The sequence below is a fragment of the Miscanthus floridulus genome, chromosome 13, assembly GCF_019320115.1.
Source record: "Miscanthus floridulus cultivar M001 chromosome 13, ASM1932011v1, whole genome shotgun sequence".
Lineage (NCBI taxonomy): Eukaryota > Viridiplantae > Streptophyta > Magnoliopsida > Poales > Poaceae > Miscanthus > Miscanthus floridulus.
The window spans coordinates 22,828,434-22,848,375 of NC_089592.1; the positions used below are offsets into that span (position 1 = coordinate 22,828,434).

General features: G+C 45.2%; 2 protein-coding genes across 2 annotated transcripts; one reads left to right on the forward strand and one right to left on the reverse strand.

Annotated features, from left to right (window-relative positions):
- Positions 1-4,343: 4,343 nt before the first annotated feature.
- LOC136501614 (uncharacterized) lies at positions 4,344-6,086 on the reverse strand. Its single transcript, XM_066497133.1, has 3 exons — positions 5,503-6,086; positions 5,025-5,432; positions 4,344-4,895 (listed from the first exon to the last, which is right to left on the reverse strand). Exons 1-3 carry the CDS (start codon positions 5,995-5,997, stop codon positions 4,650-4,652), a joined length of 1,149 nt encoding a protein of 382 aa, XP_066353230.1. The 5' UTR covers positions 5,998-6,086; the 3' UTR covers positions 4,344-4,649.
- Positions 6,087-16,190: 10,104 nt separating this feature from the next.
- LOC136499580 (uncharacterized) lies at positions 16,191-18,527 on the forward strand. Its single transcript, XM_066495182.1, has 2 exons — positions 16,191-16,766; positions 17,724-18,527. Exons 1-2 carry the CDS (start codon positions 16,191-16,193, stop codon positions 18,525-18,527), a joined length of 1,380 nt encoding a protein of 459 aa, XP_066351279.1.
- The last annotated feature ends 1,415 nt before the right edge of the window (positions 18,528-19,942 follow it).

Below are 19,942 nucleotides of genomic sequence, written 5' to 3' on the forward strand. Positions count from 1 at the left end.
GCCCCACGGTGCGGTAGTGACGCAGACAAAAACCGACCAGCCTCAATTCCAACTGAACGGGAGCTGCTGTCGGTGCTGTAAACAACTACAAGTGCTGCTGCGACCGTGCATAAGTTGAAACAAATATGAAGCAAATAAATGAATGACAAGTTGCCACATAACATTTTCATTGGTTCATGAGTCTACAAGTTTTGGACGATAATATTCGTTCGACATAACGAACTAAATCTCAGGAATGTAAGGATCCCTCGAACGCCTCTTGGAAACATCGTCGTCTGGTGGAAGAAGGGGGTCGTCGTACTCCACCTCAAGAACGGGGTACATCTGGTGCGGCGTGGGAGGGGCCATCCTGTTACAAATTGATAAACAAAGGGTTAGAGTATTCAAATTAACAATATTCAAATTAACATTATGTAGCACTGTAAAATTTGAACTACTTGTTATGCAATACGAACACAATATGAAAGCACATGCTGCCCTCGTCTTCTATGCCTGCTAGCCTTGTGACCAGATTCTTTACAAACGGAGCAAAGATTCCTGCCACGGGTCTCGTTGAAGTCTCCCCCGCCGTACATGTCTTCACCGTACCCTCACATAGCGTCCATGTCCCCCTTGAGTCGCTTCTTCTTCCTCCTACCCTTCCCTGCCTTCATTAGATCCAGATGTGGCACGTAGTCATAACCATTATAAGGTGGCCACTGTATCGGGTCGAGGTATGGCTCGAAGCTCATCTCCCAAATACTAACGGTGTTCGAACAGAGATACAAGGGTGACATATATGGCAGATCCTCATAGCTATACCCGCGAAACCCTGTAGGCCATGATCATATGAGAGCAAGGGGCATGCATGATCTGAGGGACGTTGCAACTGCACTCTACCTTTTCAAGATCAACTCAGTAGTTTCGTCCACCATAACGTTCACCGCCCAAGCTTGTGCCACCCTTGCCTCATACACTAAAGATATGGCGGTGGGGTCCATACGGCTCGGCGGTGTGCTGCTTGCCAATTCCTCGGCCTCCTTTTAATGTTCAGCTCTGGCCTTTCCAAAACACCCCTGCTCAGCTATATTCATCTACGCAAGTTCCCACCTCTTCACAAAATATTCGTTGCACTTATGAAAGGAGAACTCAACAATTCTAGACACAGGCAACGATCGAACTCCGGTGAAAACACGGTTCAAGGACTCCGAGGAGTTAGTGGTCATGATGCCATACCTAAAACCCCCCTCATCATATGCTAACACCCACTGAGCCTTCTGTTCCATCTGCGCCTCTAACCAGGCCTTTCCCGCTTCATTTACCATCTTGTCTAGTTCTCTCTTTGTCTCCTTCAACTGGTGCTCTGTACGTACACAACATAGAGCCTTTACCTTATCACATACCTCCTGCTTCTGCTGACATCGCTAGAAATTAATGGCAAAGTGTCTCATGCACCATCTATGCACTAGAGGCGAGAACCCATCTATATGCTCAGCTACAGCATTAAGAAGCCCTGGGTGATGATCCAAGATCAAACATATAGTGCGAGATGGGCCAAGCACTTGTACACGTAGAAGCCGCATGAACCATGACCACAATTCATTGTTCTCTCCCTCTGCCAAAGCAAAAGCCATGGGTACTATCTGGTCCTCAGGATCAACAGCAGTAGCCATCATCAAGGTGCCCCTATACTTTCCTGTTAGGAAAGTGCCATCAACAAGTACGACTGGCCGATAAAACTGGAATGCATGTTCCGTTTGCGCGAATGACCAGAACACACGATAGAGGACATGCCTCAACGGGTCCCAAAAACACATCCCTCCGGTGTCCACAAACCATTTCAAGCTAGGGTTGTAGTAATGCATTGTACATAAGATGCGGGGCACCCTATTGTACGCTTCCTCCCAACTACCCCATCGAATCGCCAGGACAATTTGCTTAGCACGCCAAGCCATTCCGTACTTCACATCGTACTTAACGAATCCAGATATGGACTGTTGTAAAGAAGACACCAAAATGTTGTTATTGTCATCAACGAGCCCCAATATACGATGGGCAAGGTAACGTGCAGTGAACTGCTGATGATTTTCCTTCCCCCTATTTGATAGGCAAGTGTGAGGTTCGACAACTTTACTTATCCTCCACTTGCCATCACTCTATCTCTTTCGTGCATTTAACCTCCACATACAACCGTTTTTGCATATCATGTGGTACCTCAACTCCTGGTCCGAATGAGTGATGGTGTACAGCCTATGGTGGTACACAACATAGTCCTGAAGGAAGAGCTTCATCTCTGACATAGTATTGAATATCATCCCCTTCCTAATGGTTTCTTTCTCATGGTCATACAATGATTTCCTACACATTTGGAGACCGGTGTCATAAACAGCCATATTCGTCATGCTGACGTCCCTATAGGTCGGAACACCCCTGAAAGGTACGTTCATCGACCTTAGTTGCTCAAGCTCAGTCGCTGTGTAAGGTGGTGGTGGAACATACTGTTGCGCTTCGCTAATTCTGGCCCATGAATCATAGGGGGTATCATTTGTTGCCAAATCTGTGACTAGTCTACCCTGAGCTTGGATACCATGCAAAACCTCAGTTGGTACTGGTAATGGCATAGTATGAACCGGTACTGGCATGGCATCAACCGGTGTTGGCATAGCATTTGTACCTCCTTGGTCATCATCAGAATCGTCTGAATCACTACTAACTACATCACCGATCTTGTCCTCCTCCTCCTGCTCCTCCTCTTCCCGTTCGAACTCATTCACATCGAAGTCATTGCTTATACAGCCTACTACAGTTGAATGAAACTGCTCCTGCGTCAACTGACCATCCAAATTCATATTATCCTGAGTTGCTTCCCCTCTGACCTCTAATTCTTGTTCATTGCCTCCAACACCATCGATGGATAGGTCGTCTTGAACACCCTACATCATGTACCCATTCTTCACCACCATCTCAGCCATGGGCACATTGGAACCTTGGAGCACCCTAGTGTAGCGGGACCAGTGAGCAGGGTCGTGCAAGGGCATGAGGACATAGTGTGCCCTAGTCTTCCCAGTATCAAACCTCTCCGTCAGTGTGAAATCACCGCCAAACTTCGCATTCAAACGGGCACAAAGGTCGTTGAAGCTAGGAGGTTCATCAAACCATTCCAATTCTTCTTCCATATCCTCAAACATACCATCTTCTCTCCTAACACTTCCTCCGTATAAAACTCTAACACAACAATACATCTGCAAAAGCATTTCAAGAAACTTCATCAAGTCGTCGAAATCGTGGTACGTAATGTCCATAGTAATATTATTACATATTCTAACTATAACTATACTAACTAATCTAATATTAACATCTATACAAGGCTAACTACAACAACTAATTAGACTAAATCCAATATATAACTAGACTCACTAGCTGTACTAACTAAACTACCTAACTTTACTATCTATACTAACTTACTGTATTACCTATACTAACTAAACTAACTGACTTTACTAACTATACTTTACTAATTATACTAACTTTATTTATTTTACTAATTTACTATACTAACAATGTCGATTCAATCAACAAATACACTAGGGGAGTACCTCGCGGCAACGGCGCTCGTCCTCGCGACGGTGGCGCGCTAGACCGGGCCGGGAGGCGCGGGCGCTGGCCTCATCGGGAGCGGCGGGCAGCCACCGTGCGTAGCCGGAGGGGGTGGCGCGTCGGCGTGCGGGTGCGGCGGCTGCAGCGGGCGGCCATGGCGTGCCGGCGTTCGTGGCGCGGCAGCCAGTGTGCTCGGCGGCGGGCAGGCCCTGCCGACGGCTGGCACGGGCGGTCGCGGGCAAGCGAGCTTGCTTCTCGGGCAGGCGGGACTGACCGCGGGGCTTTTATTCGGCTCTACCGCGCAACGAATCAGGGCGCGGCACTGCCGCGACAAGATCGATGGCGCGGCAGGCCCTACCACGTCACCAGTCAGTATTTCTGGTCGTCGCCACGTCAGCCACCCGCCGCGCTATGGCAATAGGCGCGGCCAAAAGTGTTAGTTAAAAAAAACAAATAAATTTAAAATTAGTTTTAAAAAGTGTTAAAATAATAAAAAAAATCCCTTCAACACGTCGCTGCGCGCGCAACGCCGAGGCCTTATTGACGCCCGCGCTGGAGATGTTAAGCCGCGGGTGCACGGCGGCAAGCTCGCTCATGCCGCGCGGGGGCAGAATGGCAGATGGCGACAACAGCGTGGTGGTGGCAGGGTTGGAGGCTTGGAGCTCTCTGTCCGCTGACGGGATGAGGGGAATCGCTGATGCGGCTGGCCATAGGGATGCCTCCGTCAGGCCACTCAAATCGGAGAGGCCCGCTGGGCTTGGCTGTAGACATGCTTCGGCCCCTCGACGAGACGAAGAAACGTGGTAAGGTAGCTTCGGTAAGCCTACTTAGAGGGTTGGCCAGAGATGGTCCAGTAGGCAAACGCCCCAATTCCATATGGACAGGCCCCAAAAATATCACGACACAAACACAGAGCGAAATGCGGAAACAGAGACGACGCAGTACACCACCTACAAAACAAAAAAAACGCATTCCTGACTATGGTCGTTGTTATTCCATACTAGTTTGACTGGCGAAAGGTCAACAATCCAACAGTGGCCATCCATCCATCCATCCGACCATCCCGGTGCATCCTACTGGCCGCGAACGCTGGCCATAGCCAGGGAAAGACCGCCGACAAGGGCCGCGAACAGCCCGAACGCCGTCGCTGGGCCGACAGTGCTGGCGGCGAGTGCAGTGGCAGCTGAGGAGGCAACGACGATGCCCAACACAGCTGAGAGGCTGCCGCCATGCTCGTGTCCGTCGTCCGCGCCGGCTGCCTTCACACCGACCGCAGTCGGATCCCCGGCCTTGCCGCCCGCGGCCGCGTCGACCGAGACCTGCGCGTCCGTTCAAAGGTCAGGTGAGCGGCCAGGACTGAGCTCTGCTCCACTGAAAACAGAGGCAGCGGCAATTGAACGCTGTTGCGTGGCGTCTCGAGAAACTGCACGTGCACAAGCCCAGATCACCTGCACGGCGTAAGTATGGGAACGCGGGGCGCGTAACGCCTCCGCGGCGGGCACGACGTTCTCAGGCGGCAGGAGCACGTCGTAGTAGTAGACGCCCTGCTCGGTGACGAAAGGCACCGCGTCCGACGCGAGGTCGTCGGAGCAGCTGTCGAGCGCGCGCGGTCCAGCGATGTGGTCGTTGCCGAGGAGGAGCGCGACGACGGGCGCGGCGTTCTCGCGCGTCAGGAGGCTGTTGTCGTAGAACGCGCCCATATAGCCGTGGGCGGCGCGTACCTCGTCGCCAGAGTGGCCCATCCAAGCGTGCGATAAACCTTTCTCCTTCTGGAACAGGCTTCCCTCCTTGTCGCCGAGCACCTGGAGCCTTGACGCGTCCAGGTGCACCACCACCGTGCCGTCCTCCTCCATGAGCTACGAAAGAAAAGACAAACGATCAGGCGCAGCACGTTGCTCTGTTCCGACCGGCAGGTAGAGCTTGTACCCGCAGGATGAGGCGCTCGGACTCGGAGTAGTCCTTGACGGCGTCGCTGTTTCCGTCGCCGGCGAATTTGACGGTCGGCTCGTCGTTGGTCCCGGAGGAAACCAATCCGGGCAGCTGGCCGCGGAGTCCCTCCTCCGGCACGACGTCGACGGGGTGCGCGGCGTGGTACCGCCGCGCGTCGCCTTCGCCTTCGCCACGCAGGGGCGCCGCCACCGGTGCGGCGCTGGGAGGCCGCGCGGCGGCACCGGCACCGTGGCCGCTAGCGCTGGCTATCTGCCGACGGAGTTCCTCCGGCAGGTCCTCGAAACGGACGACGGCAAAGGGCTGGTAGTAGCCTGCGCCGGAGGGCAGCGGCTTGGCTCGCACCACCAGGCGGCCCGCTTCGATCCCGCCGTACGCGCTCGGCATCGCCTCCGGACGCGGACGCGCGCGGTCCTCGAGGTCCCCGCGCGCTCCGGCGGCCGTGCCAGCCTCGGGCATCATCCCCTGGGCCATGCTGTTCGTGGCTTCGTGCAGTGGGAATGTGGGGGTGCCTGGACTCTGGAGACCCTGGGACGGGGAGCAGTGGCCAGTGGGGGCTGTGGGGCGTGTCTCCGTTTGGTGCGGCGGCCGTCGTAGCCTTTATGCTTTCTCGGGTGTCGTCAGGTGACGGTGACGCCGGCCGGCCGAAGCGTGCGCCGTGGTCGGGGGGAGAAGACTAGGCAGCTATTGGTATTCTGGTTGCTGGTCGGCCTGCAAACGTGGCAGCTGGATGCCTTGGCGCGTGGCGTGGCGTGGCTAGTTGGCTTTATCCGTGGGATCCTGACCGCGTGACGCCACCAATTACCAAAGTTGGGTATCGTGCGAGACTTGCTAGTCTATGTCGGCTCTATTAGGCTGGTCTATAAGTTGATTACGTTGATTTTTATGGTTGATTTATTATGAAAAAAAAAATACTACACTATGACTATAAACACGAACACCACATGCATGCATGCACCCCACATTGGCCTATTGATGTGCCCATCATCCGTTCTTATGCTGCGCTTCCACAGTCCAGCTCCGGCTCCCATGGGCACAATGCTGGCGACCCAATACTTTTAACACCAATAATAAGCGCTACATCTCCTTCTACTACAACTCGACTACTTTCGTGGCATCGGTAGTTGTCATCTTGATGTTCCAGATTAAAGCCCTACTTACACGAAACGCACTGCATGCAGCCATGATATTCGACTTGTTTGGGCTTATGGGTGCATACATTGCAGGTGGCAGCCGAAGCTTGAGAGCCTCTATCCATGTCATTGTCTCAGCTACTGCTTTCTTTGTCCATGTGACCGGGATCTATCTCCATGTCAAGGTGACATCTACTCCTAATACTCTGTAGGTTTTAGAGCATGCAAATCACAGCCCTATATACAGTGGCTAACCTAAAGATCAGAGGTAATGAAGAACAAACACAAGAACGCAGATAACACAAGAACAACGAATGGCAAATGTCAGAGGACAGTGCTATTTTCTGCAGATACTACACTACTACAGGATGGCCTTGTTGTCCCGGGCGGTAACGGCCTTTAGTCCCGGTTACCACACCGGGACAACGATCCCAGGACTAAAGGTGGAACCTTCAGTCCTGGGTCATCGATACCAACCGGGACTAAAGGCCCTCTAGACGAGCAAACGTGGCCACACCCTTTAGTCCCGGTTGGTAGCCCCAACCGGGACTAAAGGTTCCTTTTTTTTTCTTTTTTTTTGTTTAATTTGTTTTCAGTTTAGTTACACATATTTGTTTAATATATAATATGTTTTTATGTGTGTATTCTACGCTGCTAATATAAATATACGCACGCATATAATTACATCCGATTCTCATCTCGAGCATTATTATATTCGAATAAAGTATGAAACTATATATATTATAGATATATATGTATATATACAACACTTTCATAATCTTGTTCTTGAAAATAATGATATCAATAAATATTTAATTTACATCATTTATTCCTTAGGATCAAAGTAGAACTCGCCGTTGGGATTTAGCACTTTTTCTAGAAGAAATCCTGCTATTGACTCTTGAACTGCTTTCAGATGGTCTTTTTGCATGACTCTTTGTTTTAACCATTCAGTCTTGCATTTGAAATAAAAGGAAAAGTATTAATACATATACATATATATATATATATATATATATATTCATTTAAAAATAAATACAAAATTGATATATACGTACTCTGAGGACATCTTCAGGAGTTCTTCTTATGTGTGCAGTGATAAATTCACAAACGTAGTATCCACACAAGTTATTACCTGGTTGCTGCCGCAAACACCACTGTACGAGAAGAAGATTATTCTCATCATCTCACACGTAAATTGAAGTACGATATAGTAATTAAACACGTGGAGAAGTATATATAGTATAACTTACTGGTATTTCAACTACATTAAGTGGTGCCTTGCAATCCTTGCGGTGTTGCCGAATAAACTCTTTCCAAACCCTGTGCGACCAATAATGTACGATCGTTAATAAATTATAGCAAAGTCTATTCAATAATAGTTGTGCGTGAGAGATCGAAATTACCCCTGGATAATGTCTATCATATCTTGGTATAGTGCCCACTCTTTTCTCAACGAATCCAAGATTACTAACCGACTTGAGTTTAACTCAATGATAATGAGTATCCAGTGAAACCTGCATTGGTTTATACATACACGTACATGCATATAAGTTGTATTGATATTACATAAAATGTGTACACTACATTATTATTAACACTTACTCAAAGTTGTACGGGAAAAGTATTGTTGTCTTGTCGTGCTGCTTCACGAAGAACCTCATGATATTCTTCTGTGCTTCAGATACCCATTGCTCCTTGACAATAATATCAGTTTTAAATATGATATAAGGATCAATGAAGCCAACACTGGTGTCTTTATTCTTTGGAGCTCTGACATCTAGAATCTGTATATAAATATAAGTTACATGTGAGGATAATTATATACATGTACGCATGGAAGTGAGTTTATTAAATAAAAGTAAGAATCACTTCACTACAAAAATTTGGGCTTTGTATGACAAAGGCAAACTGTCACGGTAAGTACATAATTTGTCATAAAATGCATCTTATGACGAAAAGACAGCGTCACACCGATCGTCATATAACGACCGTCACATAATGTACCTCGTGACGATACCATGGAGAACCGTCACAAAATGTGGTGACCTTTTGTGACGGTGTGTTTCCAGCGTCACATATTAGTTATCATTTATGACGGCTGTGCTCGTCACATATTGGATAGTCAACGCATCACTTTATGTACGAGCTGTCAAAAATGATTCGGTGGAAGACATGTTTGGATGGGTTTTTGCGACGCCACAATAGCGTCATATATACAAATTTATATTTTGTGACAACTATATTTCGTCTTGTTTTGGATGGTAGTTTGATGCATTTTGAGACGACTGTATGGTGTCACAAGTTGTCTTCATTCATGACGAGCGTGGCATGCATATTCAGTGACGACACAGATCTTTCATCACATCTCACAAAAGCATAATACACATATATCATCCAATCCATCATCCACAGAATGCACTGAAGCCATCATCCACATGATTGACATCACATGTCATAAATCATACACACTTGTTCCAGCCACACATTGTTATCATCCACAAACATGCATACATATAAGTTTCTGGTTGCAGGTTACCACACATTGTTCCAGCACACTTGTTCCACCACATAGTTTCAGGTCACCAGCATAACAGATAAATAGATAGCACATTGGACTGACAAAGTTCCAACCACACAAAGTAAGTTCTAGCTAGGTAGCAATAACATAGGCAAAAGCCTCATCCTGTGAAACTGCATTCATACATACCTCAATCTTTCTGAAGTTTGAGGACAGCTCGCAGCAGTGCATTAGTCTCTTCAAACTTTGTATTCATCCCCTTCACTTCCTCTTGAGTCTGGCGCAGCAAACTTTGGTTTTCTTGGAGTGCGGCCTGCTGAGCTTGAAGCTGTGCTTGAAATTCTTCCTGCTTCCTAGCAGCTTCATCTCTTTCAGCTTGAAGTCTTGCCTCAAACTCAGCTTGAAGGCGTGCTTGTGCTGCTGTTGATGAGGCTTGGCCAGTCTTCGACAGTCTAGGGACACCAATGTTCGGAAGAAAGGTGGATGAATGGCTGATGTGGCTGAGACTTTCAGCAACAATAGTGGAGGGAGACTTTTGTGCTTCTCCTTCTTCTGGCTCTCTTTCCTTCTCTGCCACCATTTGTTCCTACATAAAATGAATGCAGTTAATAACAAGGCCATAGAACAGTACAGAAGCAAGCATTTACTTGAGTACAGTAGATGTATCCAATCATTTAGGAACTTACATATATTTCATCTGCAAGAGGAGTACGACCACTTTGGCGACTAGTCATGCACTCCCCAAAGAAATCAACAGCATCTGGTTCCATGTTGTTGTACTTAGGCCTCTGTAGCATGTTAAAAGCAGAAGATATAAGAGTAGCCATGAATTATATGTACATGCCAAACACCAAGATGCCAAAATATGTATGCACTAGACATCATACTAGTTTTTGCCTAAGTATTTGCCTCTAGATTTTTTATGCCAACAACAAATACAATCACTAACAGTCAACTAATTTCTGACAGTTGGAGAAAAACAACTCAGGATTATGCATCAATCCAACCTGGACAGATCAAGAAGAATAACTTGGCCTAATCAACACCTACTACTACTGTTGATGAGCATCTCTGATGACATAACAATTTGTATTGCAGATTTCAGTTTGAAATGGTCAGCTTAAGAGATTTGGAGCATAAACACCTACTGATTATAGCTCACTCAGCACAGTGCAAATATTATGAACATGGGAGCTCATCTCAGAAATCATAGGGCCAAAGCCACAATCAACTACAAAATCAGAGCTCATCTCAGAAATCAAAGGGCCAAAGCCACAATCAAATACAAAATTAGAGCTCATCTCAGAAATAAGTGGAGCAAGTGCTAACTTGATAGTCCACAAGCACATGGTAATTACTAAGATACAAATGTCCCATCTTTCAAGCTAATTATACAAAAGACATAGTATCTGTACCAGGCTGTATCGATGGGCAATATATGACCTAGCTCCAGTCTTTTGGTGCAGCTGCACTTGGCCTCGGTTAACTTTATTCTTAGCAGATTTTTCCTGCACCACAAATGCAATAAAGAGTTATCATTCACATGCACAGGTTGCATTGCATAATAACAAAAGGAGATAATTTAGGCATGGACCTTATTCTTTGGGTCACACCAGTACTCTACCAGCTTTACCCACTCCTCTTTTTTCATCTTTGGTGGAGGTTGTTTGGCCAAGAGCTGTTCCATTGTGAGTGTAGGGTCAAAGTACTTCGTTTTTAGGTGATACCTCTGCTGCCTTACACCCTTCTTGATGATATCAGTGCATGCAGCTTTGCTTGGTCCCTCGTTCTTAATATCCACATCCAACCTTGACTGCAGACACACATATGAGATATTAGACACAATTTTTGACATGGTAGTGGAGTAATGAAAGGAAGTATTTGGAGTGAAATAGCTATCTTACCGCCACTTTCTCAAGCACTTTTGTTATTTGTGCCGGTCCCACATCTTTTTGATATAGCTTCCAAGATGTTAAGATAGGCAGGTTGTCTCTCAGGGCAACACCAGTTTCTGATGCCAGCTTCGCTGCCTGAAGTGGTACATCAGGTCTTTTCTTCCCTTCAGCCACCTGGATAGCCAACTTCTTTCCTCTATTTATCATCTTCTCTAAGCCATGACCCATGGTTTTCTTGCGTACATTCTTTTGGCACGCTGCATTAGCAAATATTGATCAAAATGTGTTATTAAAGCAGTAACAATTGTAGATAATGATTGGAGAAACAAATGCTTGGCAGTATGTATTGTGTACCTAGAACTAAGTCATCACTTGGTTCTCCTTCACATGTATTATCCTCTGAATTAGCAGCATCAAATTGCTCAGCTGACTCATTGATGTCATTGCTTTGCCTAGAGCTCTGGCCACCTGGCGAGGTGTCTGTAGGGATTGGCTGGTTAATACTAGTTGCGGGAGTCATTTGCCTCGACTGAGACATGGTAATAGTGGGTCTAGGAGTATGCTCAGGGTTAGCACCAGGCAGCGAAGGCATGGTGTTTGGTGTGAGGTGGCCTTGCAGTTGGCTGGCACTAGAGATGGCAATAGGTTTAGGGTTGGCTTTGGAAGTGTTCTTAGGAGGCAAGGGATTTCTTATCCTAGGTGGTGGACGGCCTCCAGGCGAAGGCATGGCTGCACTTTGCCTAGTGAGTTTTATTAGCGGCCGCAGTTCTTGCTGGTTGGCAGCCGCCATTATTGCTGCCTTTTGCTTCTTCTGAGGGCGAGTTCCTGGAACCATCGCTCCTACCTGCCAAGAGAAACATGCATCTTAGTAATGAACAAAGAAGTGTCAAGTAGCATAATTAAGTACAATGAACTATATGTTTGAAATAGATATACCATAAACTTGTTAGTTGGCCTAGTAATGCATCTCACCTTGGTATTGACCTCATTATTGAGGTCATCGTCATAGTCATCATCAGTGTCAGATTGTTTATCAACATCAGAGGAGGGGTCATATTCAATGTCAGATTCTGGATTGTCAGATTCTGAATCCCCCCTGCCCTTTTCCTTTTTTGATATAACTTCTCTAATAGACTGAGCTAAGATTGGAATACCGAAAGACTTAAAAACTTCCTGAACATGCTTTACATTCTCATCCCTCTTCTGCTCATAAATGGTTTTTGTCATTTCCTCTATTACTTAGTACGATGAAACATAGAAAGAGCAGAAACTAGATTCAGTTTCTGTAAAAGGAGTTGAAGAAATAATTAACACATAAGTACTCTGTTAAATAGTAGAAAGAAGGCAAAGTATCAAGTAAATTCAACTAACATGGTTATGCAGGTAAATGTGACAAGAAACAACTAATAGATGACAACAATGTCTCAACAACTAACAGATGACAACAATGTCTCAACATGTATCCATCTTTCATTTCATTCCAACTCATAATTTTTTGCAAAAACAGAACTACAGCGTGTGCATTCCAACTCAATTAGTAGAAGACATGTACATTGCAATGGTAGAACAAGATTAGAATTATGTACATTCATCTTTCTTGTGCATCTAACAGTTTTCAGTCATGCATGATTTATGTCCATCTCAGTATATTATGATAAACACTATAACTAGATTACTTTGCCCGTAGCCAATAAACAACAACCATCTACCAGACACCCAAGGTTGAATTTCACTAGTACTTATAGTAAATATAAAGCATATACTTCACTCAGTTACAGATGACTTGTCCAATCCAATTGAAATAACAGTTTCAAATTAGTTGTGAACTTAACCAATATCAGGAACAATAAGCAACTGACAGTATTCTGGGCAACTTACTTCAGTACATCCAAATCAAATAGTAGGTGCTTTTAGCACACAATGTGGAAAGCAGACAAGCCCTAGTAAGGTAAATACCTAAGTGAAAACAAGGATGCTACAAGTGCAAGATGTTTGCCAAGATGTGAAAACAAGGATGCTACAAGCGGGCTCACCAAGTGTCAGCGGTTAGCCGGCGAGGCAGACGACGTGGCGCGGAGCCGCAGCGGTAAGCACACGCCCTGTGGTGGATGGGCGCCCTATGAGCCGTGGATGTCGTCGGGGCAGCATGAGCTATGGATCTGGCCTCCGGTGTCGGGGTGGTTCCGGCCTCCGGCGTCGGCGCTGACGGAGTCCGGGAATGGATCTGGCCTCCGGCGTCGGGGACGAGTGGCGGCGGCGGTGCGGTGGCTTGGTAGGCGGCGGTGCGGCGGTGTGGCGATGTGGCGGCGCTAAGTGGACTGAGACCGGGAGTGGACTGTGGTGCCCAAGAGGATAAGGCAGGAGGGGAAAAATTTCGATTAGGCAAGCAGGAGGCATGTTGGGGCCCATTTGTCGGTCACAGCCAACGCGTGGGAGAGTGGGCGGTGGAGGTAGCCAATTTTGGTCTGACGTGGTGGGTCCGCTGTGTCGGTGGCAGAATGCAGCACTTGCATTGTTCTGTCCTGGCACGGTGGGGCCCCTATGTCAGTCATAGAAATAGTATTATTACGAAATCAAATACATTTTTGGGGTACTAAATGATTCGAACTGGAAAAATGGTAAGAAACAAAGTTGTTTAGCGCATCGAGATCTACCATTTGTATTTCTGACATTTTTTAGTTGACTTTGTTTAGAGAGTTCAAACTTTGAATTTGGAAAATTTTGAACTTGAAACTCAAATTTGAGGTACTAAGTAATTCCAAATGACAAAGTCATGAATACAAAAGTTGAACAACTCATCAACATCTAAAAATTTTGTATAGACCATTTTTTCATATGACAAAGTGATTAAAACTTTGTTCTCAAATTCTACTTATCTCAGAATTTGAGAACAAAGTTTTAATCACTTTGTCATATGAAAAAATGGTCTATACAAAATTTTTAGATGTTGATGAGTTGTTCAACTTTTGTATTCATGACTTTTTCATTTGAAATATTTTTTAGTGTCTAAATGTGGTTTGTTTTTATCACTTTTTGGAAATTCAAAGTTGTTAGTGTTCAATTTTTGTTACATTCAAATATGACCAAACTCAATGCAACTAATGGATACATCATGATTTTAGAAAATTTTAGAAAAAAAACATCAAATTTGGAGCATGTATGTGGGAGTAATACTAGTTACAATTTTTTGCCAAAGATCAAAAAAAGAAATGAGCTTTGCACAATGAAGGCCTAAATACCATGAAGGCCCCACCTGTCATAGAAACTTTGCTCCACTTGCAGGGGCCACATGTGTGTACCAAGGCATACTTAGCATACTGGCTAAGACGCAAATGTGTTGAGGCCGGCCACATCTAGCCACCTGCTCCTCGCCGACCACCCCCACCTGCTCCATAGCCGGCGACCCCTATCCCACCTGCTCCTCGCCGGCGACACCGTACCCCACGTGCTCCTCGCTGGGGCTCGATGAGCGCGTGCTAGGGGGCGACCGCATGAAGCTACTCCTCCTCTCAGGTCCCAGCGTGCTGACCTCGACTGCTCCCTCGCCTAGATGCCTGCTCCTCCTCTTAGGTCCCAGCGTGTTGCCAGTCGGCTGCTCCTCGCTTGGCCACCTGCTCAGCGCCTGGCCAGCTGCTGAAGCCTCACCGGCCACCATAGCTGGTGCATCTCTGGCCGGCCAGAGGAGCTGTTGAAGCCTCGCAGCCTAGCCCATCTGCTTGCCAGGCTCGGCAGCCATTGTTCAAGGTTGATTTTTCAACATATATGAAGCATAAACATAATTTGTCCACATCATGATTTTTCAATTCTTGGCACTTACATTGTCCAGATGGATAGGAGCTGGGTTTATAACAGTGCGCCATTTACTCCCGCCTATATGGATGGTGTTGAATAGTTCATGGCACATGTCAGAGCTAGATATAGGCCTCATGAGGAAATCAAGTGCCCATGCCGCAAATGCCTGAACCAAAGAGATAAAAGTCAAGCTGAGGTACAAGAGCATATAGAAATCAATGGTATTTCTAAAATGTACACAAGTTGGATTCACCATGGAGAGGGAGATAATGATGTTGTACAAGATGGAGAACTCCCTGTTGTACCTGAAGATATGTCATGGGATGGAAATGACCAGGCTCCACTTGATGATGAAGGACAAGCTGAAGATGTCATATTAGATGATAGTGAACGGGGAGTTCAGGGTTTGATTCAAGATCTGTACACCGCAGCAAGCCATGGCATCGGTGCCAACTTATATAAGCAAATCATGGAAGAGGCAAAGCGTGAACTTTATCCAGGTTGCACCGAGGAGTCTAGGCTAAGTTTCATTATTAAAATGCTGCATATAAAAGTGTACAATCGGATAACAAATTCTGGGTTTGATGCAATGCTTGAGTTGCTTTCAACATCATTCAAAAATGTGTCCGGCCTCCCTAAGTCCTATAATGAAATGAAAGCTCTACTTCAGAAGCTTGGTTTTGGTTATGTTTCTATTCATGTGTGCAAGTATGACTGTGCCTTATTTTGGAAAGACCATGAAGAGGATGATCATTACCTAGTTTGTGGCTTCACAAGATGGAAAGTGAACAAGGAGGGCAAAAAGAAAGTTCCTCACAAGGTCCTCCGTTACTTTCCAATAATTCCACACCTCCAAAGGCTTTTTATCTCAAAGCAGCGGGCACAATATGCAAGATGGCACAAGGAAAAGAGGGTAGCAGTTGAGAATGAAATGAGACATCCTGCTGATGGAGAAGCTTAGAAAGAATTTGATGATACTTTCAAGTCTTTTGCAGATGATCCTCGCAGTTTGAGGCTTGCCATTGCTACTGATGGATTTAACCCATTTGGTCAGATGACCAATTCATATAGCATCTGGCCAGTGATAGTGGTTCCATACAATTTTCCACCATGGATGTGTATGGACCAATCCAATTACATGCTTGCTTTACTAATTCCTGGCAAAAAATCACTGGGCAAAGATTTCCATGTGTTCATGCAGCCTTTGATAGCAGACATGCTAACTCTTTGGAATGGTGTCCCTACTTATGATGCATATGAAGGAAAGACTTCAGTCTGCGTGCAGCGATTCTGTGGGGAATCCATGACTACCCTGCATTAGGTACCATGTCAGGCAGAAGCACTAAGGGTTACTTCGCATGTGTGCACTGTGATGAGAATCCATGCTCCGAATGTCTGACCAACAAAATTGGATTCATAGGCCATAGACGTTTCCTCCCAAACAACCATCCGTGGAGGAAAAATAGATCTTTCAATGGCCACCATGAAAATAGGGAGCAGCCAAGGAAATTTAGTGCAGATGAGGTTATGGCAAGGTTGCATGAAGTTTGCTATGTTCCTGGCAAGAATCCAGATAAGCCGAAATCAAGAAAACGACGCCATGGTGGAGAACCAGTATGGCATCTGAAGGTTAGCTTGCATGATTTGCCATACTGGTCAAAATTGAAGCTACAGTACAACCTTGATGTTATGCACATAGAGAAAAACATATGTGAAAACATTTTGTCAACTCTACTTAATATTCCGAACAAGACAAAGGACACAATTGCTGCTAGAGTAGATTTGGAAGAAAGAGGTATAAGAAAAGAGCTTCATTTGTTAGATGACACTGGTGCTGCATCCTCAAAGCCAAGAGCTTGTTACGTTCTAACACCAGAAGCAAAGAAGAAGTTCTTGCAATTTGTGAGCAATGTTAAGTTTCCAGATGGCTATGCCTCCAATATATCAAGATGTGTCAATATGGAGGGAGGAGGATCAATGCATGGGCTGAAAACACATGACTGTCATATACTACTGTAGCATATTTTACCAGCTGGCCTTCATGGTTTGGTGCGAAAAGACGTATATGAAGTAATTGCTGAGTTGGGTAGGTTTTTTAGACAACTTTGCTCAAAAACTCTAAAGGTTGATGCACTAAAACAAATGAAGGAAGATATTGTGCTTATCCTTTGCAAGCTAGAGAAAATTTATCCTCCTGCATTCTTCGATGTCATGGTTCACCTAGCAGTTCACTTACCTAATGAGGCACTCCTTAGGGGACCGGTGCAGTATGGATGGATGTACCCCATTAAGAGAAGATTGGGCACCTTTAAGCGTTTCGTCCGCAATAAAGCAAGACCTGAAGGTTCTATTGCAGAGGCATACACTGCCTATGAGTGTATGACCCAGTGCTCAACATATTTCAGTGACATTATTAATAGGTTCACTAGGCCTGAAAGATACTTGGATGGAGAAAAGAACATCTCACCCAATGGTTACTCTATTTTTGGTCATGGTGTTAACCTGTTGGGTGCTTCAAAACTTCATTATGAAGACAAAGACTATGACTCCATGGTTTGGTTTGTTCTAAATAACTGCGAAGAGGTTGATGAATACAAAGAGTGAGTAATTGATGTAATTTCATTTGAGCCATCTTTATTCAAAACAAGTGTCACAAAAAGACTAACTATCTTCTTCCTTTGCAGCATGTATAGGGCAGAATTAGAACAACAAGAGGTCAACGATGTTGAAAAAATGATATCAACATAATTCGCTGCATGGTTTGAGAATCATGTGTGTGCAGCTTCTACAACATGACTTAATAATTTATGATACAATACACTCTGAAACTCAATAATTTTGTATGTTTACAACCTGCAGATTACGAAATTGAAATATGAAGGCACAACACATGTTGATGAAGACCTGTACTCACTAGCATGTCGGCCGGATCCGCGAGTGCGTTCATACATAGCCTGCATAATCAATGGGGTACGGTACCACACTATGGCTCGTGACAAACACAAGAAGACACAGAACTCCACCATCAAAACTACAGGTACTCACGGTGGTGACACAATTGACTTCTATGGGACAATCACAGACATTATTGAGTTGAGTTACAGTAAGAACAGCAAAGGGCATAGAACTGTTATCTTATTACGGTGTGAATGGTACAATCTAGAGGGAAAGACATACCAGTTGAAAGATGATGGTTACTTCAAGAGCATAAATAGCCAAGGCCGATGGTATAAGAATGATCCTTTCATTATAGCCACTGATGCTTCACAAGTATTTTTCTTGGAAGATACAAAGTTAGGTCCATGTTGGCGAGTGGTACAAGAATTTGGCCACCGACATATATTTGATGTTGAAGAGACCGACACAAACCAACCAATCCATGAACAAGTACAGATGAGATGTCAGGAGGCATACCAAGAGGAGCATACTTCATCAAGAGATGGCGCAGTGGGAGACATTCATCGTGATATGGATTTGTTGCGCATGGATAATGAACCAGGCAGCCCTGTTAGTAGAGACCTCGTCGAGAGCATCCGTCGACAAAAACATACAACTCAAGGTGATGAAACATACGGCGATGATGAAGATGAAGATGAAACCTACCTTGAGTACCATAGTCCTGAAGAAGGCAATACTTCAGGAGAAGACAGTGATGATGACTGACCTTTGCATTTCTGGAGATTTGTGAACCATGAACTTTTCTATTATTGATATTGTTGTATTTGAATTATGCTACTACATTTATATCTGAATTATGAAATTGTAAGACCTTATATGCAATGACTCTGTTTTCAGTGGATGGAAGTTACAGTGCCCAGATTTCATTCACATGATGCAAGTTATATATAGTGCCCAGACTTCATTCACATGATGCAAGTTATATATAGTGCCCAGATTGTTGTGTTTTCATGACACATGATAATGTCATGTAATGCCCAGAATCTATCATGGAATGTACAGAATTTGTCACAAAATGTATAGCCTAGAAGTTACAAACATGCTGCCAAAAATTCATTCCACACAAGTAAATCATCATAAGCAAAAGGGATCTTTATTTCCAACATACATCAGAAATGTATAGGTTACATAAGAGAAGTCCAAGAGCACGAAGGCCCATATTTTCATACCAACTACAAATACATCTTGGACAGCAGGTTCACTACATGTCCTAGCTAGCCTACCTCATCATCATAGCCAAAAGCATATCAAATGTGGCAAACATATCCAACCCACTTCACAGCATGTCCTGCTACATCATCATTGCCTACTTCAACATTACAATTACAACCAAAAGAATGGCCAGCACCAGGAATGTTACATTCAGACAACCACAGACAAGACAAATGCAGCTTCCCATGCCTTCCCTGTTCTTGCCAACCATTTCCTTCACCTTGTTCAGACTCTGCTCTAAGCTATCAATTTTTCCAACAAGCTCAGGAACTTCAGTTGTCGAAGCTGGTGCAATGGTAGAAGTAGCTGATGGTAGATAACCATTATCAAGAAGGAACACCACATATTCTTCCTCAAACCAATACCTAGCACATGTCCCCTGCATCCAAATTTAAACAACAGGGAAATTAAAATCAATACACTACATCAATTGAATGCTAAAAACACTACCATTCTCAAGCATGCCCATTCAAACAAGATTGAAATGATTATAACACTGACATTTTGATAGTTCTTCCTAGGGCACTTGAAATATCTTTTTCCAAAGTTCAACCCAGACTGCGTGGTATTGGCAGCAAAGACCCTGACATCCTTGCAATCTGGGCACATAATCAACGGCAACCCGCTCACATCATCAATCAGCGTCTCTAGATCGACGGTCGTGGGCAGAGGAGCTGCAGCAACAACAACAAGGGGTGCGGGTTGCAGGGCAACCCTAGCTATGCTAGACCGCCTAGTGCGAGTGGTAGATGACAACGCCTGAGACATGAGCCCTGATTGATACACAAGAAATTGATTAGGAATTGCACATCGGATTGACAGTAGAGCAATGAGCAGAAGAAAGAGGAACGGGGAGGGGGATGAGGGCGCCATAGCCGAGCAAATGGAGGCAAACGGGGAGGGGATTG